General features: G+C 44.7%; 1 protein-coding gene across 1 annotated transcript; it reads left to right on the forward strand.

Annotated features, from left to right (window-relative positions):
* Positions 1-3,736: 3,736 nt before the first annotated feature.
* PDE6B (phosphodiesterase 6B) lies at positions 3,737-25,536 on the forward strand. The gene is made up of 22 exons (XM_075526880.1): positions 3,737-4,147; positions 6,497-6,649; positions 6,986-7,075; positions 9,480-9,620; positions 10,770-10,844; positions 10,935-10,999; positions 12,087-12,153; positions 12,299-12,346; positions 12,520-12,669; positions 13,673-13,816; positions 14,403-14,468; positions 15,090-15,236; positions 16,790-16,897; positions 17,898-18,007; positions 19,015-19,102; positions 19,676-19,776; positions 21,154-21,261; positions 22,025-22,088; positions 22,831-22,905; positions 23,830-23,913; positions 24,168-24,324; positions 25,478-25,536. The coding sequence occupies exons 1-22, from the start codon at positions 3,737-3,739 to the stop codon at positions 25,534-25,536; spliced, it is 2,511 nt and encodes an 836-aa protein (XP_075382995.1).
* The last annotated feature ends 2,177 nt before the right edge of the window (positions 25,537-27,713 follow it).

Genomic DNA, 27,713 nt, shown 5'->3' on the forward strand with positions numbered 1-27,713 from the left:
GGGTGGAGGCCTTGGAAGGCAGAAGGATGCCTCTAGCTTTCATCATGCATTAATCATCAGTACAATTACTCCCATCTGGCAGGTTTACACTGCTGAAAATGAAATTTATCCTGGTGTCCAAACAATGGTTTCCTCACATGTAACTGGCCTGAGAGGCCATGGACTGTGGGAGGCTGGACCTACAGAAAAATGGGTTTTCATCCAACTATAAGAAGTTGTTCGTCCATACCACTTCCAGCAGGCTGGTGTCATTGCATGTGCATCACTGCTGACAAGAGGTGTTCACTGGGAAAACAGATGGCATCTCTGTTTCTAGGGGTATCTCAGATAAGGCGAGAGCCATCTCTTCCCACTGTTGTGGAAGCCCTTTCAGTGCAGATCTGAAATCTCCCGTCCTACATGACTATGGAGAACAGACTGTTCCCTTTTTCTTAGTGGTAGCCTTTTATACAACTGGGGACTGTTTTGTTTAGAAAAGAGATGACTCAAAAGAAACATGACAAACCTCAGTCTTTCCTCATAGATCATATTTTCCCAGTGTCTTCCAGGTGACACATCTGTTTAGTACAACTTGGCATAATCTATTATACAATAGAAGGTTCATCCTAATGGATGTACACCTTCTTCTGCCTGGTAGTGTTGACACATGTTCAGCCTGTGATCAGCCCAGATAGTGACTCATCCCCATGAATTCACCAGGTGATTGTTCTCCACATAAGCGGGGCTTTCCATGCACCCTTGGTGAGTTCTAGTCCTCTTCTCCTGTACACACCTGTCCGCAATTTAGTTTTAAGATGGTGCTCAAACACATTTACAGGCACCTGACCATGGTTCATACGCTGGCTTAATATTCATTTTTCAATCCATCAGTGGAAATACTGAGAAGCTCTACTTCTAAGACAGCTCAAGAAGTTCTACTCCTACTCGAGAAGTTCTTACATTTCTTTAGTGAGCTACTAATGACTCTTCATCTTCTAAATAGATTTGCCACCACCTTTTAGCTATTTCATCCAAGCCCTCACCTTAAGAGACAGAATATCTTCTGTGTCATTTCCTCATGAGTCAAGAGCTGTGACAGTCACTACTTTTCTTCTGTCCACAGACCTCTTCCTCTGGCACAGAGGAAATTATGCTGGTATGACACAGTTTGCTCTTGACAAAACCACACTGGCTGTTACTTAACTCCTCTAGCGATTTACAGAAACATGTTTGTTCCTATATTTTCTTAGAAGCTAGATTTAAAGCAGTCTGTTGTGGAATTTTCCAGTTCTTCCTTTTTCCTGTTTTGCTGAAAGAATCATTAAATCTACTTTTCCCCAGCACTTCAGAACCTCAGAAGATCCTCTGTTAATTGTCAGATAAAGCCATTAGCAGCTTAATGGTTACTTGACACAACCCTCTAAGCACTCCAGTTCTTCAATACTTTCTTTGATATTCCTTCTCTTCCCAATATGATAACAGAAAATGCTTATTGCCCTTCATGTTCCTAATTTAATCTCATTTTGGATCTTAACCTTTCTGACTTTCCATTTTTACTCGTTCCTGGTATTTTTATACTCATCTTCAATAACTTTGCCATGCTTCACACACTTTCTGTCTGTTTTTCTCTTGTTTAAGATGAACAAGAGCACATAATTTACAAAATGGCCTGTTTTTTTCAGTTTCAAACTCATTTCATGGTCTTGCTCACCTAAACTGTCTCCCACCTTCAAGTTCTCTGCTAGTTCTTTCCCTTGCCTCCAGTCAAAACCAAAGAAAATTTCCTCTTGCTCTTTCTGCCACTCTTTGTACCCAGAAAACTGCTGCAACATGCGAGACCTTGCTGAACAGCCTGCAACCTGAAGCATTGCCATCTCTACACATGTCAGGCAATTAAAATTCCCCACTGCCACCAAGTCCTGTGCTTGGGACAGTCCTGCTTGTTGCTCTCAAAAAGGCTTCATCCACCCCCATTCTGGAGACCTGGAGCAGATCCCCACCATGCTAGTGCTGAGCAGGTCCTTGTCCCTCCATTAGAACATGGACATTGGAGGCCGTGTATGCACCCCTGGCACACATCACCTCCTCCAAGTCTTCTTGAGAAATAATTCTATTTTAATATCCTGACTATGAAAATTACCAGAGCAAGTCTCTGCCACGCTAGCATAATGGCATCTAAGACATTCAACCAGTTAACCCAACAACTTTCCTACTGCATCTCCAGTGATCCAGGGAACTGAAAGAGGGAACAGGAGAAAATGGAATTATAAATAATAGGTTTGTAGATCTTTGTCTCAGTTTCCACTGTTTTACCTGCAATCTTCTGAAAGGATTTCTCTCTAGCTCCCTTCCCCTATACTCCCATGCCTTGGTGTGAGGGTGTTCACCTCCTCTTTCAGGGGTGGACACGGATGGATCAGCAGCTGTCTGTTCTGTCCTCCCTGCTGATGGGAGCCAAGGGCCTCCCCACCTGTCCCCCTCCCGAGCTCCTTCTAACACTTCTAAGCATTTCTAACACAGCCACTGCAGCTCCTTCTCTTGTCACCCACCTCTCAGGCACCCACATTCACATTTGGGCTCCTGGCAGTAGTGCAAATGCTCACGGGGATGGGCAGCCTGGACCTTTACTCCTTGAGCAGGTGAGCCTCGGTTATTTTCCGGCAATGAGGTGGATGGCACTTACCCCTCTTCCCCACTGATGAAAACCCTTGTGCATTGTTTAATTCCCCTGAAGAGTAGTGACCTCCGTGGCATTTTGCCTCCCAGCATGATGCTGACCCTCACCTGCTGTTTGCACAGCATGGTGGCTTCATTGATGTGAAACAACTTCTGTCCCTCACAGCCATAATTCCCACCCTTTCTCCACTGATAGTGATGAGGGAAATTCTTCTACCTTCCCGAGTGTTTGGGTTTTTTTTTTTTGTCTGCAGGGCTTCCCATGATTCCTCAGGGTGTTTCAACCCAGCCATCCCAACGTGAAGCTCTCCAGATTCCTTCCTAAAGGGATGCCACTAAGAGGCATGTTTTCCTTTCCCAGTTCTTACTAGCAAGAAGAAAACGCCACAGACCTTGCAAATTCAGTTCAAATCCTGAGCTAAAGCATTCAGGATTGGTGCTTCTATTTGAGAACAGCTCCTACAGCAGCAGATAAAGAACACTGCAATAGTAGAGGGAGTCCTGAAAGAGCAGCATTACCTCACTTTTTTTGTTCTGACCACTATGTTCTTTTGTGAAGGCTGCACTTCTTGCTACTGCAGGGAGCTGGGAGAGCAGAAATAATAAGATGCTCACCTTGTTAGCCAAGGATTAGGACCAAGCAGTATATATTTAATTAGACTTTAAAGAGCTTATTTCAATGTTAGGAGATGCAGTTCTTGCTGTTGCTGCTGCCTCAATATAATTGTTTCAGTAACTGTTCTGCTATTCAAGAGAAAGGAGAGTGTTTTCAGATACTGTGAGTACTCAGTTTTTGTTTGCATTTAGATTAAGAAGAAGAAAGTTGACCCAAAGGTCTTGTAGAGGTCATCTAATCTGTTTGGTTGAGAAGATCTATCCTCCCACAGACTCACCTTCGGCACTATAAAGGAATACCTCTTCCTGATGACAAGCTCTCTTTGCAGTGTTACCTCACCCTTGGTCATTCTAGAAGCAACATCTTCTATTACAAAAATTTAGGAACTACATCAGAAATTAAAGTACTGTTTGCATAGACCACATCTTTGGACTACTACCTACCACAAGAACCAGGGCATTCACAATGAGCATTAGTGAAGACGACGTGGAGAAGTTTCTTGATGGCAACCCTGCTTTTGCCAAGCAGTACTTTGAGAAGAAGCTAAGAACAGAGTCCTGGGATAGCAATGAGAGTGAAATTCTTTTTGAGTTGATCCAAGACATGCAAGAAAGCATCAACATGGAGAAAGTTGTTTTCAAGACCTTGAGAAGAATCAGGTCCCTTATTCATGCTGACCGCTGTAGTCTTTTCATGTACAGGCAGAGAAATGGCACACCTGAACTGGCAACAAGGCTTTTCAACATCCAAGAGGGAAGCACCCTGGAGGAATGCCTGGTCTCCCCAGACTGCGAGATTGTCTATCCGTTGGACATAGGCATTGTGGGCTACGTTGCACAAACCAAGAAAACCATGAACATCAAGGATGTCAGCGAGGTAGGTTTGCCATTTATTCATTCACTCAGTAGAAGAACGGCTCACATGCTTACTAGTACAAAGGGGTCAAGAGGTAGCAGGGCATCTCAGTGCTTGGTCAAACCTCTTGCAGTGGAATAGCTGTGTAGTGGAAACCAAAGCACCAGTAGCAAGTCTGTAAGTTGCTTCCCACTTCATTTTATGGAGTGAGGTGAAGCTAAGCACATTAATTACACTAGGTGTTAACACCTGCAAACAAGTGCACTGTCACACCTTGCCTGTCTAATTTAAAAAAAAAACCAAAATACATCTAGTCCAGTAGAGAAGAGAGAGCGAGGTACAGTCAGATCTGCACTGAATGAACATGGAATTTTCCGCACACATTTATATTCCATGATTAATTGGCAAAGAGAGAGAAATCCTTTACAGTGAGTCCAGAAAGGGGTTTCCACCACAAATGACATTTGAAAATGTTTGCTGTCTGATGAAGCTTGGACCAAGGGCATTTAGAGGCATTTTTATCAACCAGAGGGAGTGGACCTCAGAGCAGGTGGGTTAACTGCAACCTGTGTATGAGTGATCTTCATCAGAAGCAGCAAGAGACAAACTTTGACCAAAAAAACTCTTTCAGCAAACGCTGCACACTGAGATGCCAGGAGGGATCCAAAGAATTTTAATGTTTTATTTTTATGTCTTAATGACAATATCTGCCCCCCATACTCCTGGGTTGAATCACGTAAACCTGAATGGCAGCAATAACAATCCGCTTGTTCTAATCATAGGTATAAAACTAAAATCCATGTGACCCAAATATGGCATTTGGGATTACTCCATCTATTGTTTGCTAGTTACAAAGAGACCATCTGTTTATCCATCCATTTGTTGCTCAGTATGAGCATATCCAAATGCTTCAGCAAAAACTTCCTTGTCCTCCACAGAACATACTGAGACATTGATTTGGTTTTGCAACCATTTTTTGGAGGGGAAAAAAAAAAAAGCATCAGAACATGACTTAAACTTTTTAAAGCTCTCTGGCTTCAGACATTTCTCCAAGAATATGGAAGGATTTCAGTGCTGTGAGCCAAGTGCTGCGCTCCAACTCTAGTGCTTTCAGGCACTGCCATAAGGCAATTCCTTTGAAGGAGACCCAGAGACTAAATGCTTGGTCTACCCCAACTGGCAGGGAAGGCCAGCAGTAGCGGGGGCGTGGGGAGCAGGTGCATTAGGGAGTGATTATTCTTTCTGGTGCAACCTTCTGAATATGATCAGAGCTGTGGGGCTTTTTCTAACCCAACTAGAAGGACTTGTAGCTGACAAGTTATTCAGCTGAGCAGGGAGGAGATCTTGGGTCAGCAAGACCATCCCTGCACTCCCTATTGGCAGATGATGATGGTGTCAGTAAGGACCTGTGCAGGCGAGGTGATGGGCCATCTGCCTTCCCTGCACTACCCTTTCTCTGCTTTGTTTCTTTTGGGATGGGGGGACAGTGACATTCGCATAAGGAACAACTGGACGCGTTCCCTTTGTGCTGCCCCTCCAGCACGACCTAGCACTCTCCCAGTGGTTTGAATGGTGATTCCCTCATGGGCGACTCCCTGGGCAGCCCAGTCCATACTGGTGCTAGCCACATATTGCAGCCGCTGCCAAAATGCTCCCGGGGCAGAAGGGGGTGGGTTGCTCTCAGGGGCAGGGGGAGAGTGCCAGGAACCACACACCGCTGGTGCCAGCTGCATCCTCCATTGGAATACCTTCCCTACCATCACCATCCCATGTACAAAGGCCCAGCAACATGGGAGGGAATGCCTGGGAGAACAGTTTCAATAGAAACGAGGGGTAGATGGATTCCTGGAGACTGCAAGCTGACAGCAGCTTCAGGGCCCAGGCAAAAGCGGAAGAAAAATGAGGATGAATGAACTTCCCAGTGACAGTACCAGACAGAACCAGCACTCGTTTATAAACCGTGGCTACGCAGTGCTGCGTGATAACTGGATGTACCCACTTCGCAATGTTAACAAGAAGTCAGAGGAAAGGATGGAGGAGGTACTACAAAGGATATCAGTGATCTGAGGATGAGCAGTGGAGAGCCTCCTTGTTCTGACAGAGTTTGACATATTAAGGCTTATGATTTGCAAGATCTTTGCAAAAAGTTAAAAAGTGCACGTGTTGCAGTCAGAAGCCACAGCCAGTTCTCTTGATATTAGCTTTGTCACCTGTACATTGTCCAATTTTCTGCTAATTCATTTCTTCCTCAATAATTTTTTAAGCAAAACTTTCTTTAGGCAACTTAATTCAAGATGCTGTGCTTTGACTTGGTTTTAAGAATACAGACATTGTGGAAAATGCTTAATTTGTAAATTCTCTGTTGAACAGTGTGCCCAGTTCAGTCCATTTGTTGATGAGCTCACCGACTACACTACGAAAAGCATCCTTGCAACACCCATCTTGAATGGCAAAGATTTAGTTGCTGTCATTTTGGCTATTAATAAGCTGAACGGCCCATACTTCACCAGCTCTGATGAAACAGTAAGTGGTCAGTAGCTCAGTTTCTATCAAGCAGTTGTCGCTTTTGCCATGTAACACTGACTCTTCTACACTAGGGATGTCTGCTTTAGTGAAGCTCCACTGGTGTGAATTTCCCTACAGGGGACTCACCCTCTAACGGAAGAGGCTTATTATAAGGATGCTTATCTCAGAAATCTTTCAGGGAAGTTACAGTGGGATAAGCCTCATCTCTCACCGGTGCAAAGCAAAACATTTATCCAGGGGAATTACCATGACGTTGCTAAAGGGGTGTTATGAAATCCAGTATACACGAGGCTGCTACTGCATTTGACTCAGTCTTATTGTTTGCCTTTTCAGCTTTTTCTGAAGTACCTGAATTTTGCCTCCTTGAACTTGAAAATTTATCACTTGAGTTATCTTCACAATTGCGAGACTCGAAGAGGCCAGGTAAGAGTGGAAATGCAGACTGGGCTGTATCTCAAAATCAAATGAGTGGATTCTTCTGATTTCACGGGTATAGCTGATCTGCTCCAGAGATTTGTGCCTGAAAAGCAGGAAGAAAAAGGTGCCCTCATCTGCTTTCGGATACTGCTCCTTCCCCAGAGTCCTTCATTAGTCTCTCTTCCTGCTGCTGTTGGCAAAACTGCTGGAGCTGATGCAGTGGCACCAGGTTCAGGGGGACTGAGCTCCAGGTGTTTTGTTGAACTCAGGCTATGAAACACTCTTGGGGCATTTAACCACTTCAGCCAGCAGCACCAAGATTTCCCAAGACAATTAAGAATGTGGTATTTTTTCCTTATCTGCTTAATAAAAAGTGCCATCAAATTTCTTCTTAGTGCCAGTAAAATAATTTTCATATGCCTGTAGTATTGGCCTCCTTCAGTAGAAATGAACATAGATGAGGGTATTTTAGGGTATTCTGAATTGAAACAATTCAGCCACCATTCTTTTCCATGACTGGGGTTATGAAAGGACTCTTAAATTTATTGGGATGGATGTGAATCCATGCAAGCACTTTCTGCAGCAGGCAACTGGCTGTCATTGAAAAAGACATGCAATTGCATCTATGCTTCATGGCAGCCATGCTCTTGTCTCCAGTGGGGGTTCCTGTGGGGGATAAACACTTGTTTCAGCAAAATGGATGAAGAATGAAAGTTTATTTTAGAAGCTTTGGGACAGCACTTATACTTACTAATTCATTATCTCATGTGCTTCGTCTAATTTTTTCAGTAATCCAAAACATGAATGATGGTCAGGTGATACAGCCATCTATCAATGATGAGTCATTCAACTAAAGTAGAACTAGCAAAGGTTTATTCCTGTTGAGGGCTTACTAGTAGTACTGGGTGGGGTAAGAAAGGAGCTAGAAGACAAAGTGGAGACCCAAGAAGTGGAAGGCCTAATGTGTCCCGCAGGGTGCTCTGGTCTGGGGCTGAACCCAGGAGTCCTGTGTTCATATATCACTGCTGTGTCAGCAGGTGCCACAGAAAGGGAGGAAAGTGAGAACGAGATGCAAGACACACTGCTAGTTCTACCAATAGTTCAATTGGCAGACTTTTGCCCATCTAGATCTAAAGGTCTGTGTGAGAGTTAATATGTGTGTTAGACTTAAAAGTACTGAAGTACAGAGTGAGCAAATGACATTCCCAAAGGTGGTCTAGGATTTTAATATTGCAAAGCCCAACTGCAAAGACTGGGGGATACTGTAAGTAAAATGGCTTGTGCAAAGACAGTTCAGTCTGCTTGTGCTCAGATACTGTGTAAGAGTCTTATTAGAAGACCATATAACACATTTTGCCCAATTCTTTACATCATTCCATGAACTGGCCAGTCTTCAGATGTTTCTTTCAGTCCTCCTCACTGGGCTTGTGCCTTTCAGCATTACTTATTGCACGCCGTAAAATGCCAAAAATAAACGGTTGCTCATGGTTGCTCTGATGGTTTGTGTGAACACCTCAGACTTTATAGGCGTGGCAGAGTTGTCCCAATGTACGGATTAGAAACAGAGACTGATGCCCCTCAGAACTGTCAAAAATATCTACTAGTGCCCCTTGAGGAGATGAGACACACTTTTCCTGATTGTGGCCATGTAACAGTACTTCTTGTTCAAAGCACAGCTCTCCGTGCTTCTGAAGCACTGCTCCTCACTGCTCCTCATGTCTCCTGGGCTCGGAAAGCAAAGCACACACAGATACAGGCACACATGCACTAGCTAAGCTAGGCAATTGGATAGATGGCTTCCTTACCATTTCAGAGAAAATTAAGTTCTCCATTAGGCCCACAAAGACCCTCCTTGTGCCACCAGAAATACTTGCCTAATTTGCTGCATAACCTCAATTTTTACAAATGAAAGAGCCTAATAGCAACAGCTTTTTTAAGGGTACACCTGCAGGGCATGGGATGGGGAAAAGGATCATAGGCTGATGTGCACAGAAAGCAGCTGCACAAAGGCTTTGAGGAAAGTGTTAATTTGGCTATTTCCAACTCCAGCCTTCAGGATTTGCAACACTTTTGGTGTTAACTGTTTTTGGATGCAAGATTTTACTTATGGGTATAAAATGTAAGTGGGGCCTTCTCTTTATCTGGCACTACTACTTTTTTGTGCTATAATTGTAAGACTGGACTTTTACATAGCACTCCACGATGACCTGACTCTTCCTCAGAGTGCATCTTTCCCTAGTAATTCCCAGTGTGAATAAGTAATGCTTTTACATTTTGCAGTATAGGTTGCTATTGCACTTTTCAGGAACTGCACTGTAAAAACCCAATTGTTTCCTTGTTACTCCAAACACATTTGGGAAGTCCAGCTCTCAAGGAGAGGCTATGCTTACATTTGGATTTTATCCTCCAGGTGCTGCTGTGGTCAGCTAATAAGGTTTTTGAGGAACTGACAGACATTGAGCGGCAGTTCCACAAGGCTTTCTACACGGTGAGAGCATACCTGAACTGCGACCGGTACTCAGTAGGTCTCCTGGACATGACAAAGCAGAAGGTGAGTGTTCACATGTGTGTTGTACATCTTTCTGCATTGCTGCTATCCACTGAGGGGTGATGTGTGGAGGCAAGTTTTACTGGGGCAGCCAAAGTGCAAGCTAGCGTTGAGTCATTATTCCTGCTTTGGTTGGCATTTTTTTATTCCATTATGCAAAAGAAGAGCCTGGGATAAAGAAAGGAGAGGGAAAGGGAAGAGCTTATCACTGGGGGGGGACTGTCGAAGGAGCCAGAGGCTGGGGAGACAAAGGAAGGGCAAATGTGTCTGACCAGGGCAGTCCTGGTCAAAGTCTGCGACAGAAGCACAGCCTCACAAAGCCTGTGAATATCAAAAGTATAGTGAGATACCTGTGGAAACCCCCAGCAACAAAGCAGCCACCTTCCTCAAGGACTCATCCATGTGCACGTTATCGAGGCTTTTAGGTGAAATTTGGCTTCATGAAAATAAGCTTCTAGATGCTAAGTTGCTTCTGCAGCTCTGATTTGGTCTTGATTGTTTGCACCTTTGGCAAACTTTATGTGGGGGTTACACACCATCCTTGTCATAGGAGCCCTGCTTTATTCCATGGTCAGGCTGACTGAGGCTGCCATGGACTTTGATCTCCACCACATTGGCAGAGCCTTCATAGCATGCTGTCTTGTGAAGAAGTGTATTAAAAGATCATTATTGTGCTAAAGACACTTTGATCAGCAAGCCTAAGAAATGTAGCCTAATGTAGCCTAAGAAAAACAAATGTAGCCTAAGAAAAACATGTAGCCTAAGAAAAATGTAGCCTAAGAAAAACAAAAAAAAAAATCTTACACTTTAGCAAGCTAGCAAGTAGTAGATGTGCCTATAGTCACACTCTGGAAAATGAAGAAGACATAAAATATTGACATAGCCATTTGGTCTGTGAGTACAGCCCGTGCTGTTCACTGGGTGAAGCAGTATCCTGTGTATAGGCAGTATATGACTATAGACAGCCATATAATGCACCTGACACTTCCTGGTTTAGATATACTATTCTGCTCCCTAGTATTTAACGAGTCTTATTATTTCATGCCTTGTTTACACAATACCAAAACCAGCATGGTAGAGCAGTGGTTACTTTGAGGCTCAAGGCAGAACACACTTTTCTACTCTAAAAATACTTCTTCATTTTAAAATCAGGAATTTTTTGACCTGTGGCCAGTCCTGCTGGGAGAAGTTCCCCCCTACTCAGGACCTCGCACCCCGGATGGCAGGGTATGTGAGAACCAGATTTCTTAAACTCTCTGCTGTCTGGCTGGATTGCCTCACCACTGATTTTAACACCGCTCTTCTTTTTATTTGTAGGAAATACTCTTTTACAAGGTCATTGATTATATATTACATGGAAAAGAAGACATTAAAGTCATTCCGTAAGTGCCCAGTTTCTGTATGCTAGGTACTGACACAGAGTGTAGCTAAAACCAAGGTTCCCCATGATTTAAAGGCATTCATGAGGAGATATGCAAAGGACAGATAGAAGACTGACTAAGAGAGGCAGAATGTAAGTTGGTGCTTCGACTCACATTCTGTGGCACAAAGATTTCCTCCAGGGCATTGGGATCCTGGCTTGCAAGTCAGGCTCCAAAAGTCACTGCAACCAGTGATTCTTTTTCAATGCAGAAGTGAACTGCCTTGCCTGCCTGCAGTTTTGCCACTCTCCTTGCCAGGCTGAGGCATCACTTCTCCTTGGTGCCTTCCCTGTATCAAGCGGGTGAGCCCATCCAGGTTGCCTTTGTGTTGCAGCACCGGCTGTCCCAGCCCTGACCCTCACCCTTCTGCTACCCTCCTGACCTCTCACGGTCACTCCTGCTCCCCTGCCTGTCTTCCAGCTCCCTTGTTTCTCTCTTATCCTCGAGTCACTGGCTACCTCTCAAGGCTGCTCCATCTCAAGGCTGCCTCTGGCCTTTCCTCCTCTCTTGACACCACACTGAGGCTCCCTCTTTCTGAAAACCACCCTCTCTGCTTGCCACTGAATTTTTCAGACGAGCCTTGGGCACCTTGGACAAATCTGACATAACAGGAGTTTCTCCCAGTTCTGGTCACACTGCTTTGCATCAGTGTAAGGGCTGCAAGAAAGGCTCCCATTGCTTACGTACAGCAGTGTTCAAAAGCTCAGGCTGGCAGACACTCTTAGACAGGAGCTTTCTTATATCTTTCTCTGTGCTGAAGGTCTGAAACATGGTGCCTACTCCCAGGAATGACTTTTTCTTAAGTCTCTGAAGACTATGATACTTTATGAGTTATTCTGTATTGAATCCTTGAAGGAAAAGTATTTACTTATGTGAAAAATTTTTGCTTGCACACATGGGTCCTTTGAAAGTAACAGAACTGTTTAGTAACTGAGGGTGAAACATGTAAACGCGGATTGTGCAATCAGCTGGATACGTTTCAGCTCCATGATCATTCTTCAGTAAACGTATATCCTTAATTTCCCTTGTGGGTTTTTCTTTCATTCAGAAATCCTACCCCAGATCACTGGGCTCTAGTTACTGGACTGCCAACTTATGTGGCTGAAAGTGGATTTGTAAGTACTTAACTTAGGCTTCATCAAGGCTTTCTGAGATGAAGTCATACTAATGCTGCTTTCTCATCAATTCAGTTTTTTGTTTTGGTATTCAAACTTCTCATTGCCCGTATTGTAAAACTTTTTCTTTTGTGTGACTCCCTAGATTTGCAACATTATGAATGCTGCTGCAGATGAGATGTTTAACTTTCAGGTACTGTGAAAACTTAGAGTCCCATCAAGGATTCTACTTTGTTTGCAGAAATGAGTCAATATTAGGCATATAAATACTTCTTTAGCCTGTAGTCTTGATGTAAAATGGGAGTGCTGATGTATTTAGAAAACGCATTAAGTACATGGTGTCTTTCTGCTTGCTATTGCTTCAAGGAAGGTCCTCTAGATGAATCAGGATGGACTATCAAAAACGTTCTCTCCATGCCAATAGTCAACAAAAAGGAAGAAATTGTTGGTGTTGTCACATTTTATAACAGAAAAGATGGGAAACCATTTGATGAACAGGATGAGACCCTCATGGAGGTATAGTTTCTTGCTGCGGCTGGAAGTAGTTCATATGGTTGAGAGAGGTCACTATTGCTCATTGTGCACCTGCAAAGCATCCCCCAGTGTTTTGCAGCTAAGTAACTTTATTTGTTGCTTATAGAGGTGTTATGCATCAGCTTGAAAGTTTTGAAAGCAACTATATGAAATACTGGGGGGTTTCCATCTTGGAAACCCAGCTGTGTTTGCATCATGTTGTTTCAGCATTCTTGGATTGGACACCTAGCCATGAGCAGCTATGATGTACTAACACGACCATTCTGACCTGTGTTCACATACATGACAGCTGGCTCACACTGGCTGGGCAGCTCCCTCGATAAATTACACAGAAATTGTCTGTGTAGCTAAGATACAAAGGGTGGCCAGTTATTGAATCTACTGACAGCAGCTGTAATTAAAGACTTTGCTGCTTACAAATGCTCCTATGCTAGTTTCAATCCAATATAGGCATTCAGCTCTTGGCATCTGTTATTAATCAGAGCATTTCCTGAAATTGACTTTTCTTATCAAACAAAAAGACTGCAAAAAAAAAATCGGTTTGAATTGGCCACTGGACAGCAAACAAGTTGAGAGCAAACACAGGGTGTGAGTAAACATATATGAAAGGTGTTGAGACCACCTTGCTCTCCCTGATACAAGGGTTCCTGACCTGCTGTCACCATTGTGACACCAGCCTTTCCACAGGCGTGGAGACACTTGCAACAACACAGAAATAGCTTTCCGTATGCTGAACTGGACAGAGGGTCCTCAAACCTCCACAGCAGGGATGCTCTGGAGGCCTAGGCAGATTCAACACCTGGGGAGCTGCTCTGCTGAGGAGCAAGCAGCAGTTGGGAGCAAACACATGGTTGCTTTGCTAGACTTGTGGCCAAAGTGGAGCTTGTGTTTCTCTAAAAATATATCATGCAGTGTTATATTTCTGTGTCTTTGAGGAACAAATGTTTTCGTTATTTCACTTTTTCCTTCTTTTCCCCTGACCAAGTCCTTGACGCAGTTTCTGGGTTGGTCTGTACTCAACACAGACACGTATGATAAGATGAACAAGCTGGAGAACCGGAAGGACATTGCTCAGGATATGGTGCTCTACCATGTGAAATGTGACAAGGATGAAATCCAGGAAATTCTGGTAATGCCTCACAACGTGCAGCACACCCCCAGGTGCACTGGTCTGGCCTGTGACTTACGGCACAGACACAGGTCTCCCATCCCATGGAAATGCTTCCAGCTACCACGGTGTGGAGGCAGCACCTGGAGCCCCAGTTACTGCAGAGCAGCAGAACAAGTCTTTGTTTTGGATCTGTGGTCTGCCCTCCACCTCAGCACACTGCCATGTTGTGTCCTTTCTAATTTCCTTGGCAAAGCCAGCCCTGGAGGTGGGCTCACACAGGTGCTACTCCAGGCAGGGCTGTAGGGGTGGAAAAGGAGCTGATTTATTCCCCAAAACCTCCTTAGTGCAGAGGATGTGGAGTTAGAGGACCTAGCTGGGACACTGGCTCTAGGGGGACATTTGCAAGTGGGGGAAACGCTAACCAAAATCAAGGACAGGGAGAACATTTTTACCAGGAAGAATGGGTTGAAAGACCAGAAATAGAAGTACAGTCCAGGAAGAAAACACAATTTGCATGAGAGCTGCCCTAGATTGCCCCGAAGCTGCACAGTGCAAAGTCCAGTGGGGTTTGTTCATCAGTTTAACACGTCCATGCTCTTTGCAGCCAACACGAGAAAAGCTGGGGAAGGAGCCAAGTGAGTGTGAGGAAGAGGAGCTGGCAAGCATCCTGGTAAGAGCAATGTACTGATGGAATGGACAGCCCTGGCAAACAAATATTGCCTGGGTGGATGCAAGGAAGAGTTCCCAGTGTTGGCACACTGGTACACATCGACAGGGCACCTGGTGAAGGGTGAAGGCAAAGCATACCCTGCCCTCCTCTGCTGTGTGAGTTTGAGGTTATTATTATCAGGTGGCAGTGAATGCCTTCCCCAGCTTCCAGGGAGTACTTAGTCTCTGCCACTTTATCTCAAGGGGTTCAAAGTCCAAATGGAAACACATCAGCCACCTTGACTTGTCACGCGTTTTGTTCTCCGGAGTAAATATGGAGGGCTGTAAGTCTTCCCCTGTAAGACCTGATAAGTTTGGAGTCTCCAAACTATATCAAATCAACAAGAAAAGTGCCTAACAGAAAACAAGCAATATTTCTTGTACTTAACCAAAAATGCCCTCCCTCTTCCCCCACTAATGGCATTATGAAAGCTGCATTTCAGTATATTTATGTGTTATATTCTAAAAGGAAAAGTTCCCAGCAGTATCAGAATGATAAATTTTTATCAAGTAAAACCCATTCCAGGTGTTTCTAGGGATGGCATAAGTAGCACAGCAACAAACCGTCCCACCTCTCTTACAGAAAGAAGAACTCCCGGGACCCACCAAGTTTGAAATCTATGAGTTCAGGTTCTCTGATTTTGACTGCACTGAGCTAGAGCTGGTGAAGTGCGGCATTCAGATGTACTACGAGCTCGGCGTGGTGAAAAAGTTCCAGATTCCACAGGAGGTAGGAGCTGGCAACACCCAGGGACTCCCATCTTGGATGGCCAGCAGACTCGCTGCGTGGCTGAGGTCCCCGTGCGTGCCCTGCGCAGCTCATGGAGCGGCCAGAGGTCTGGGTTCATGGGGGCTTGCAGGGAGAGGGGCATGCGTCCCGAGTCCCCTCACCCCGCTGAGGGCAGGGAACCCCCTCACAAAGCCCCTGGTTGCTACATGCGGGTTTGGAGCATGAAGCTGGCCTCTTCTGCTCTGCACTGTCTGCTACAGGCGTGGGTTTGCTTTCGGGTCTATATAGATGGGGGCTACCCCATGCAAAAAATTGCCACTTACAGCTGCAATGTAAAGGCACAGTTTCCAGGCGTAACACGGGGCAGTGCATACTTGTGTGCATGTTTTGTTTGCTATAGCGCGTACCTCATAGCTTTCATCCAACACATGCTGAAACCCACACCGGCAGGTCCCTGTGCTTCTCTTCCCCCTGCAAACACGGACGTGCCTTCATTTAGTGCAGTTGGTACCAACTTCCTGACTGCTGGCGACAGGAGTGGTGTGACCCTGTGGGAACAAGGACCCCATAGCCCCTGACGTGCAAGTTCACGGTTTTTGCCACAGTTCAGACCCCTGCAGGACTTGTGAAATGGGCATTTCAGCAGCTCTGCTGCTCCCCAAGGGCTTTCTCAGCACATCCTGTGAGGTTTATTTCCATCTAGTGGGATCTGGATGTAACTGCAGGAAGAGTTTTCACCCTGGAACGGCAGGCTGGGAAGTAGGAGGGAAGCGAAGGGCTCTGAATGGGAATTACTTCTGTGCTTCTTACTTATACCCTGTCAATGTCAAAAAGTATTCCAGATAGCTACTCTGGAACAACTAACCCCTGATACAGGTGTGAAAAGCAGTCATTCTTTGCTGCCACCCTGAGCAGTAGAGATTTTTAAAAATGAATGCTCATCCATTATTAGTTTGCTTCCTAATGAGAAAACCTATATAGCTACAAGAGGTAGTACAGGTGGAGAAGCAGAATGCAGAGGGAAAAAACAGTTTGTTATTTAATGCCCTATACTGTAATTTTTTAAGTGATATAAACACCACCCATCTCTACATCTATGGAGCCATATCTCTTGGAGAGAGATATCAGTATTAGTAAATTACAAGACATGGGAGGGACAAATCTTATGAGTGACAACACAGAGAAACACAGAAATTCAGTAAATTCACAAACAGTAGGATGAAATCTCATTTCCTTTAGACATTGCTGTTTCTTGTTTCCCCCACAGGTATCTCTGTGATTTTATTTTTCTTCAAAAAAAAAAAAAGAGAGAGAGAAAGGTATTAGAAAGCAGAAAGCTATATTTTTGTGTCCCCTTTAGCTCTGCACTAGGCTTTACTATACCAACACCATCAGGGAAGCCTGAGGATACTACAGCTTCTGATTCCTTTCTGGGGCCACCTCTGTAGAGCTGGTCTGAACCTCATCCATGACTTCTGTACATGGTCTTTATTGCAAGAGCAACAAGCGGCAGCTTCATCACACAAACTGACATCCTCTTCCCCAATTTGCAGGTTCTGGTAAGGTTTGTGTACTCCGTCAGCAAAGGCTACCGGAAGATAACTTACCACAACTGGCGCCATGGCTTCAACGTTGCGCAGACCATGTTCACGCTCCTGATGGTAAGGTGACATCGCCACAGTTAATTCTGTGGCACAGCTTTATTTACAGGAGGTCTTCTGTTGTGCCCTGGAGATATGCAGGGCTTCCTGTGAATCCTGGTGTAGGATAAGAGTTTGTAACTCCTAGCACAGGTCCTGCTAAATGAGGTCTCCATTTGCCTTGAGTGACAGTCCTTGCATTACACTTAAAGCTGTGTCCAATACTGCCCAATGAATGGAGTGCTTTAATTCTCATAGGACAAATGTGTATAGTGTTGAATAGCCTCCAGATTAAATCCTTCTGCACAGTAGGGGACAGAGAATACAGGACTTCCCTTCCTCCAGTAGTTTCTGACAGTAAGAGCCAGACTGAAGTCAGCTGGCTGGGATGGAGACAACCTCATGCTTTTCATTTCCAGGCAGGACAGGCACAGGTGCAAGTCTATCGCTAGTGTGAATGTGGCAAGTGCCATTTCTCACAGGCTCTCATGGCAACAGGTGCCCCAACAAGAAAAACAGGTGTCAGACTGCTGCTCCACACCAGGGACGGACCAGCAGCAGGGCCCAGTGCAGACGGTATGGCCCACACAGCTGGCAGCAGAACTACGCCTACCACCCCTGGCCAATCCTTTGGGCGATTCAGCTTGGATACCCCATTGCCCAGAAAGATGTAGAGCCCCTTCACAAAGTACTTTGTGTCCAGTCACTGGAGGGGTACTTAGGAGGAGCCGGCTGTCCCTAGGGCAGGAGGCTGCTATAGCAGCGGGTAGCCAACGTCACAGGTGGGCATTGAGCACGTATGCACAACACGCATACCTACCTGAGTCTGAAACATTTCATTTCCAGCTGCTTCCCCATTTTAACCTAAGTAAGTGTACCGTGTATTGCGTTTAGCTTCGCAAGTATTTTCAGTTCTCCTGGACTGTTTCAATAAGGAGATCCCCAGAACAGAGCAGCTACAGCTCAGTACCTTTTCCTGTTAGAGATACTAACAGATGACATGCAAATTCTCACCCTCCAGACTGGCAAACTGAAGCGTTACTACACAGACCTCGAAGCCCTTGCAATGGTAACTGCTGCTCTGTGCCATGATATTGACCACAGGGGAACCAACAACCTTTACCAAATGAAGTAAGCACTTTCCTACCACTTCAAACCATTTACTGTTGCCCTCGCGTGGAGTGGGATCAGGCTGTGATCACACCAAACTCCAGTACAGCTCTGTTTTATACACAGGGGTAACAACCTTCTTTTGCAAATAACCTTGCTTTTCAGCTTGCTACAGCACTTGGGCTTATGCTTTGGCCAGTGGGGAAACTGAAGTTTTGTGGTGCTCTCTGGGGCTTTCTTTACCTCCTAGTAAATCTCCTTTGGTTAAAGCAACGCTCCACGTTACTGTTACAAGGTGGAACAAGTGCAGGCATTTAGTAGCCTGAGCATCATAGGAGACTCAGGATGCCACCAGGAGCATCCTGGACATAAGAAGCCTGTTTTTTGCTGGAAGAAAGCATGGAGAAAGCACCATGCATGGCACTGCCCTCACCACCTGCAGAAAGAAAGCACCTATGAGTATGAGGGTGCTGCTCTCAGTAGGTAGTTACTAGCTACAGAAAAACAGTTGCATTATTTCATTGACCAGTCAAGCCTCTGTTGCTCACTTAAAGTAGTGTCAGATCATAGCTCTTCTGCAATGCTTGCTGCCTATACTGTCTTACTGTTTTCTGGAGCTTTGGAAAAATGTAAGTGAAGCTGGCTGGTGTTTTGGATACAAGAGCGTCTTGCTTTTCAGCTAGGAAACTGTCCAAGGACTGCTGCTTTTCTGTTCCTATTACTAGATATGAACATGTAGTTATACAGGAATTAAACAAGCTTACTAAGCTGAGTAATAACAGTCCAGTCATAAACAACATTTTGGGTGAAATTTGTAGTTGGAAGACTGTTTTATACAGTGTTCACATAGTTATAAGCAGTGTCACAAAAGTCTTTTACTAGACTGAAGTAATTAGCTATTAAAAATATTACTCTTAAGCCTTTAAAATTAGTTGAACTTGTGTGTGTGACAAAATTAAATATAAAATAGGACATTTGGGGGTTTTTTTAAGTGCTGCACTAACATCGTTTTTCCTTTATACAACCAGATCTCAAAATCCTTTGGCTAAACTTCATGGATCCTCAATTTTAGAGAGACATCACTTGGAATTTGGAAAATTCTTGCTCTCTGAAGAGGTTGGTAATGAACTGTAATGTAAGGACATGAATAATTGACTTTCAGGGAAGTTTTTCAACAACAACAGAGCTGTTAGCTTAGCACAAGACCTTTCTCTGGTTTGGATACCTGAGGAACTGCAGCTGCCTCACTCCCCAAGTATTCTGTGCTCACCCAGGACCAAAACGCATAGGCTTCCTAAATGCATGACTTGGTTTCTTCAGAAGCCATATCATTATCCCCATAGGAATATGTTAAATACAGGATTGTCCTCCTGTAGCCCCTCTGACAGGGCCAAGGTGGACACACTCCCCCAGCTAGCTTTCATTTCAGGCAAATTCGCCCTGGGGCCAGGGGACAGGGTTTGGGCACACGCTGTGTAACAAGCTTCAGGACACTGACCCTGTTCAGCGAACAAAAGGGTAGACTAGGCACCAACATATGATGAACAGGGCTCACAACCCTTGCACCTTAGGGGAGCAAGCTGAAGCTATAGAAAAAAAAAAGTGAGCACATTTGAGAAAGGGAGATGGCCAGTAACTCACAACAACACAGTGCTTGGATTTTGCAGCTTCCTTTTCTTTGCTTTTCAGTCGCTGAATATATGTCAGAACCTCAACCGCAGACAGCATGAGCACATGATTCACCTGATGGAAATTGCCATTATAGCAACAGACCTGGCACTCTACTTCAAGTAAGTAAGTTGGTCACGTACGCAGTGTGTGAAGGGCAGAAAGCAGCTGGTACTTTACAAAGGCAAAACATTGATGTTTGACTCTGAGAGCCCCCTCCATGCAGCAATCCTCTTCGCAGACATTGCCTTTGGGAGGCTGCCTTTGATACTGATACCAGAGCTGGTGGGGAGAACTCAAAGAATTCAAAATTCTTTTGCTCACAGACGTGACATTTTAACCCTCTATTTCCAGCATGGCAGGGCTATGTGATCCCCTAACAGAAGGAGATGTCCGATTTGGTTTTTTTACCTAGCACTTCAGCACTAAAAATATTCATAAATGTTGAATGACCTGGCCAGGGCTACATTAACTTCTCTGGGAGAGCAGCACAACCCAAATAACACGGTCCATTGTAGATGAATATCCAGCTCATAGTCTATTTCACACTCAAAAGCCAAAAATGCCAAACATCTCAGAGCAGCATGCTCTGACTTCCTGGGACATAAGGCTGGAAGTCAATGACATTTCACTTCCTGATTAGCAAGGAGCTTTCAAAATGTACTTTCAAAATACAGTGCTGAGACCAGAGACTGCTTCTGTGTTTTGTACTGAAGAATGGTTATGCAAAATATAAATAGTCCACAGAAGAGGGAGGGTGCAACACCCAGTCCTCTTACTCCGGACATAGGGTGGCTATGTGGGAGCAGATACCACCACTTCCTTACCAGATGTCCATTATTTTACAAGCCGGTCTTTGCCCTTCTTGGTCCATGGTCTGCAAGCGAAGGCTTGCTTGAGATCAGACCCAGGCAAAATGATACAGACAGAACACCGACGCAAGTTGCTTTGTGGGTCTGGCCTAAATGTCTTCTCTGCTAGCACTGAAACAGCAGATTTTTCCAGATTTCACACCACTCAAAACATGGGTACGTTGTGTATAAACCCCTTCCCAGAATTTGCTACATATATTTAGGTACATAAATAAGGTTAACAAAGTCGTACTAAGTATATAAAGCCAAGTAGCTTTACAAGTACTCTAGCCAGCTCTAGGTTTCCGCAGTTTGCTTAACATTCAGGGAAAAAGCCTTCTTGTGCTGCCAGCAAAGGTAGAAGCATTTCTCAGTTGACATAACTTGCAGTAGCTCATACTTTCAAGTTCCTGCGCATGTCTCACCACTATACTTATTTTTAAGTCACTTACAATAGTTTCCCATACTTAAGAGAAGCAGGTGATGGTGCTTGGTTTTGTTGGGGGCTTCCTTGAGGACCTAAATGCCAGGATAGCAAGTACTGGAAACCCTTCTGGGAGGGTTATCAATACCAGGATCAGACATCTGTTTTTAACACTTTTGTTGCCTTGTTTTGGAGCTTTTTCTTTTTTTCCCCTCCCCTCAAAGAAAGAGAACAATGTTTCAAAAGATTGTTGACGAGTCCAAGACCTACGATAGCATGACTGCCTGGACTGAATACCTGTCTCTGGAGACAACAAAGAAAGAAGTTGTCATGTGAGTAATCGGCTCTGGAAAGTTTAGTGATGCGGTCACCTGGTGAGAGCTCCAGAACATGCCATGTGCTGCACTTTGTGCAGAATCAGCACCTGATACATTACTGTCCACTCAAATCTGAGCTTCTGGAGAAACAGGGAAAAAACAGGGAAAAAAAGCTTAAAGTAGTTCTTCATCCACATAAGTGACTGGTTTTGGAGTGTCCTTCTGGTCATATACTCCTAATGAGATGCAGGATTCCTTCTGGCCATATACTCCCACCAGACCACCCTGTAGGCCACAAGCACGGGCAGGTTGCAATGGCAGATCTACAGGAATCCAATCCATTAGTTGTTCTTCCCAATGGCAACAAATCCAAGTTGCACAATGCTGCTGTTGTGACCAGACAGACCCTTTGCAGGATGCTTTGCACTGGCGATGAAGTGCACCCACAACCTCACTGCAGTCTGTGCTGCTCCACCTCTATGAAGGAGCCAAAGACGCTACTACAAAGTCAAGAAGTTTGGCCCAGCAATGACTAAAGCAGCAAACATCCTAGTGCCACAAGCAAGGGTTCCCTAGCATAAATCCATTTTAATCAAGAGAGCAATCCTTGATTGAGTGTCCCAGCCAGAGCCAAAGCTGTTACAGGAACCTGTCTGTCTTTATCACTTCAGCAGGGACCGGGGGATACCTGACACAGTATTGCGATATGAGTATCCTGAGCCTGCAAGAGGTAGGGTGCAGGCTGTAGAGAAGAAACTAATTTCCTTCCTGTTTTTAGGGCCATGATGATGACTGCCTGTGATTTGTCAGCAATCACAAAGCCTTGGGAAGTCCAGAGTAAGGTCAGGTGCTTGATATACTGTTAGATTTCTCTAGCTTATACTTCAAAGTAATGCAATTTCCTAAGCTGCCTAGAAGATGAATCAAAGTCACCTACCAAAATTACCAAAAGGACTTTAGAATAACTATGGTTTTGACGGATTAAACCAATCTTTAAGATTGTAGTTGTGAATTCTGGAGAAAACTCATGTTTACCAAAAAAGAAAAGAAAAAAACCCAAGTATTCATCTTCTTGGGTTACAGTGAGGTTTTTTGCACGTAACATTTGGGTTTTTTACAGCAATGCCTGCTGTTTGCTCAGTTGTTTGATTTCCTTTAGGAGTTCCTTCCTGAACTGTACTTGAGCAATTGCTAAGTAAGAAACATTAAAATTTAAAGGAGGATAAAAGAAATAAAACCCACCTTCCTATTCAGCATGAAGAAAGCACAACTGAGAAAATCAACAGGCATCCACAACTGTAACCAAGAGGCAAATCCTTGAGGGGGGCACGCTGGAAACATTTCTTAATAGACGAGCAGTGGATTAATGAGCTCCAGTGCAATAAGGTCATTGAGCTGTCACTACACGGGTGCAATCCCATTGCCACTGCTGCCCTTCCCAGGAGAAAAGCTGGGGCTGGGGTTGGACATGAAGTGACAAAGAGGCTAGAAGTGAGATTTGCTTCATGCTGGAGACCTGAAGCGCATCAAGTTATAAAGCTGAAGTCAATGCTAACTTTTCTTTTTCCGTCCTTGGCAATGTAGGTAGCTCTCCTGGTAGCAGCTGAGTTCTGGGAGCAAGGAGACTTAGAAATAAGCGTTCTTCAGCAACAGCCTATTGTAAGTACCATGTGAGAGCCAGACAGTTCAGTTCAGACAGCAAGTCTCAGCAGAGACTTACTACAAGCAATGCTGCTCTCAGAGCACTGTAAGTCTTCCTGAAATCACCATGCCTGCCAAAATCCATTGGAAAAGTGGGTACTCAACTAGGGAAGACCCCCTGTGACAGAGCCTCTTGTCCAGCTTCCATATAGTTAGATGAGTTCCAGTGGCTGGAACGAGCAAGGACTGTCTCTCTGGAGACTTTGTGCTGGTCCCTTACAGAAAAAAAGGAAAATTAAATACATACATCGTAGAGGAAAGCAAAGTTTCCAATAAAGAGAAAAACCACAAAGGCAAACTTCATAGAGTCCAGAAATTATTTCTGGTAAATGGAAGTGCATTAAAGCAGTGTTTCTTAATATATTTTTTCTGCTATAATAACAAGTACTTGAATTTGGCATTGAAAGAGCCAAGAGTCATTCCTTGATGCGGCCTCCACCTGTGTGGTTTGGGTTTTCTTTAAGTAGACTTTCATACACCCCCTCTACCCACAGAGACATCACAAATGATTCAGTAAGCAACAAGGCCTTAGAAGAATATAATTTTATGTTCACTTATGTTTTAGAGAATTGAAAACCTCTTCAGCACTTTATAACATGAACCTTCTCTCAGGCATCTGGTTGAGAGGCGCAAGGGAAAAACTCTCTGTACTCCTCCCCATCCATAGACACTGAAAGAGCTGTCTAAAATTTCTGCTAAAATGGCGAAGGAAATGAGCCCACTTCACTCCTCTGCAGCAGAGGAAGAGGGCTGTGGTGGACGGGCTTTATGGACGGCATGGCAGAACTGCCAGGCTGACACAACAAGGCAGTTTTGGGGAGAAAATAGTGTTTTTCAAAGAAGTGTTCTTGTAAATCATGATGAACTTGTGTCCTCCCACAGCCCATGATGGACCGCAGGAAAGCTGCTGAGCTTCCAAAGCTTCAAGTGGGTTTCATCGACTTTGTGTGCACGTTTGTCTATAAGGTAAGCAAAGCGCACTCTTGCCCACCCCATCCTTCTCAACGTGGGGTTCAAATCCCAGGTGAGTGAGTCCTGGTGCAGTAGAGGAGACAACAGCTGCCCATCTCTGGGGCATTGGAGCATGGTCCCTCTTCGTGCTGTTAATGCTTTCCCTGCATGAGCCAGCCTGGGAGGCGAGGTGTCGGGGTCCGTCTTGGGGTATGATGGACAAGCACTGCCTCTGAGCTGCATTGCGCTGATGGGTGTGCTTTGGTTAGGAATTTTCCCGCTTCCACGAGGAAATTCAGCCTATGCTTGATGGGCTGCTGAATAACAGAAACGAGTGGAAGACCCGTGCTGATGAGTATGATGCAAAAATGAAAGCTCTGGAGGAAGAGAAGAAAAAAGAGGAAGAGAAGATGGCTGCAAAGAAAGGTCAGAAACAATACCTAGCTTTTCATTCCTAACTCAAAAACGTACTTATGCGATCTTCTCCCAGTTTGCAGCAAGCTTTCCTGACATGGTGAAGAGGCACATGCCCAGAACAAGTTTCCTCAATGTTGCTCCACTGACAAGGTTGAAGACACTTTGTCTTCAAACCTGACCCCATGACAGGCTGTCAAAGAGGCCGCCTGCTCAAATGCCCAGGAGCTAGTGCCTGAGAAACTAGTGAGACTACATTCAGCACGAGCACCCATGCAGCTGGGGAGAGCAGAAAGTCTTTTGCAGTATATGTATGTCCCTGGAAAAGAGCAGGGAGACATCCCCTTGTACACAGGACCTGTGGCTGATGTGCTGTCCCACAGGTCATGAAGCAGAAGGAGTTAAGAAAAGCTAACACACTCCTAGAGAGAACACTTGAGGAATTACAGTTCATTCCATTTCTAGCCCAGATTAGGTACTACCTAGAAGCAAGCAGCAGTAGTAGTACCTAGTAGCAATTTATTTTCATCAAATCCATTTTTCTTCTTCCGTGGGCCCAGCCTGGGTAGCACTGAAATCCATCAGCTGCAGGTGGGCATTGGTGAAAGCTTGTTTGATAGCCTGAGGATTTGTTTGACTCTTAGAAAGGTGGAAGCAGAAGGTTCTCCTGGCCTGTCCCAAGTGTCTGAGCAAACATCCATTAGAACTTGGTGCCTCCATTCCACAGAGACTGCATCTGAAGTCTCCCTTTGTTCCAAACTGGACCAAAATCCCAACAGCCCATGGGGTGGGCATTCCTCAAATGACACAGTTTAGAAATTATTAGAGCTGTCTAGATGTCTTATCTTAGTTTAATTCATAGTAATTAACTTAAAAGATCAAAAGTAAGTGCTTTAGGTGTGATTTGGAAAACTTCTGAAGAATTATTTCCTGACTGAGTAATCGGTATTTAAGTGAGGCAGGTTTCTACTAACTGTAAAGCACTCTTTCCAAGCAGCCTTACATGTACAATTATTTTGCACAGCAGACAGCTCTAGATATGGGTACTGTAGGTATGACCTACATTGATCACTGGATAACTTAAAAGTGCTAAAAAACTCCTGTAATGACTGAGAAGGACATTTATGACTGTACCTCTAATTCTGTGTTTCTTTTTATATGGCAGATGGAATAACCTGTAATGGAGGAACAGCTCCAGCTTCCAAAACCTGTAGCATACTTTAGACCTATTATCAATGCAAAATATGCCACCCAAAATGAGAATGCCCATGCTTTTAAAAAAAAAAAAAAATCATGACATACAAATACGTTCCTGATTGGACTGTTCTGCTACTTTAATTAGGCTTATGACCAACCAGGGAAGGGCTAGATCTCGTTTGCCTTAATTGCATCTCTTCCTGATGGTGAGGAGCCAGTTCTGTCCTGTCTCTTGCTCCATTTAATGCACCTGATGTCAGGTGGCATATGGCAAATCAGAACAACATTTGGCCCAATAAATCAGGTTGCATGACTATGGAAGAGCATTTCTCCTGCACTGAAATACTTCTTACCCCAAAGCTGATGGGGACAGTTGAATTCATATCCTGCTCTACACAACCCCATGTGATTGACAGTGCATGCAACCGTCAGCCACAGAGTAGGAAGCCTGAAGAAGAGCCAAATTTATCATATCTAAGTCTGTATCTGTTAGGATATCAGAAAGAAATCTGTGGGTAGGGATAAAGCATGAAAATTGACCGTAGTAAACGTTTGAACTTCTCTAAAAAGTTATGATTCCACGTAAATCCGAGAAACACTCACAGAGATAATAGTTCTGCACTCATTTCAAGAATTTGGATAGGCTGCTGCTCTAAAGCATGGAGCCATTTGTCCAACACCCAGTAGATGCCATCTTCATGAGCAGGAGCCACACTGTGCACTAACCGAGGCGTTGCTCTGTAACACAATTGTAAGAAGACAGTGTTGTCATTACCCATTACAGTTCCAGCTGCAGTTACCCAAGCAACCTGAATCGCGGCATCTCCTAAATTTGTTGTGTTTTGCCTCGTAATGCCAATGTTATTTAACGCAGTCCTCTTCCGATCAGTACCAACCCTCCTTCCTTCCCTCCTCCTGTTCTGAGACGTCTGGTTTTTAGATTCCCCTCCAGACTTTGAAAGACTGATGACTTGTACTCTTTTATTTCAGATAGAAGTTAGTTTTCATGTTTATTCATGCTACCATATTAGAACATTCAATTACACTCTTGTAGCAGTAGAAATACTGTTCTCTGCTCCTCTCTCTCTCTCTGTCTTTCTCTCTTTTTTTTAAGTGTTTGGAGATCTATTTTGCTGGGGATTTTCTTCTTCTTCTTCTTCTTCTTCTTCTTCTTCTTCTTCTTCTTCTTCTTCTTCTTCTTCTTTCTTCTTCTTCTTCTTCTTCTTCTTCTTCTTCTTCTTCTTCTTCTTCTTCTTCTTCTTCTTTCTTCTTCTTCTTCCTCTTCTTCTTCTTTCTTCTTCTTTCTTCTTCTTCTTCTTCTATTACTCCTGCTACCTTCAGTGCTTTTACCCTTCAGTATCTTGTTTTGCATTACAAGAATGCTGCAATTAAAACAAAAACTAGACCTATGGTGGTACCTGGTGATCCTTTATGTGTGTCTCAGTGTGGTAAGCAAGATGTAATCCTCTATCACTATGCAGCGATTCTGTGAGCAGCAAGTTGTCTTTCAGGAAAATACAGAAACCTGTCCACTTGCATGAAAGCTAAATATGCCACTAGTAATGACTTCATGCTTTATGTCTCAGTTTCTTAAGAACCATGTAGGAGGCTTTCATCATGCAGCATACAAAGTCAAACAAGTAATTTTTTCAGCAGGAAAAGTGCCACAAGGTTATCATATTGCAGAGTGGTGAGCAGCGGTCTTTTAAAGGTCGCCACTAGCCACTGTACGCTTAAATGCTGAGAAAAGCTCCTTATGTCCTCCAACATTTTTCTGGGAAATAAAGCCAGGAGGCTAATCTTCCTGCCCCCTGCGCCCAACGCGAAGCACTCGGAGCACCGCAGGGTGCTCCAGCAGGGCTGCTCAGGCAGGGAGTGCAGGGGGCTCGCCCAGCGCACCCCGCAGTGCTGGCGGGGCCCGGGGCTGTGGGCAGCTGTGCCCATCTGCCCGCAGGCACCTGGGACCGCAGCTCAGCCCGCGCAGCATCGGGGCGGGCGTGATGCCGTGTATTTCCGAGGGGGACCATGCACACATGTGGAGGGGTGTCCGTGGGCACGCAGGGTGGGGTGCCAGCAGAGGAGGCTGTTTCTAAAGGGTGGCCCGTTTCCGTGGGAGCAGGAAGGTCTCCAAAGGCTCCCTTCTGCAGCGGTGGTGCTGGGGCAGCCCGGGAGCCTCGCTGCAGCAGGGACCTCGCGTGTGGTTG

The sequence above is a fragment of the Mycteria americana genome, chromosome Z (assembly GCF_035582795.1).
Source record: "Mycteria americana isolate JAX WOST 10 ecotype Jacksonville Zoo and Gardens chromosome Z, USCA_MyAme_1.0, whole genome shotgun sequence".
NCBI lineage: Eukaryota > Metazoa > Chordata > Aves > Ciconiiformes > Ciconiidae > Mycteria > Mycteria americana.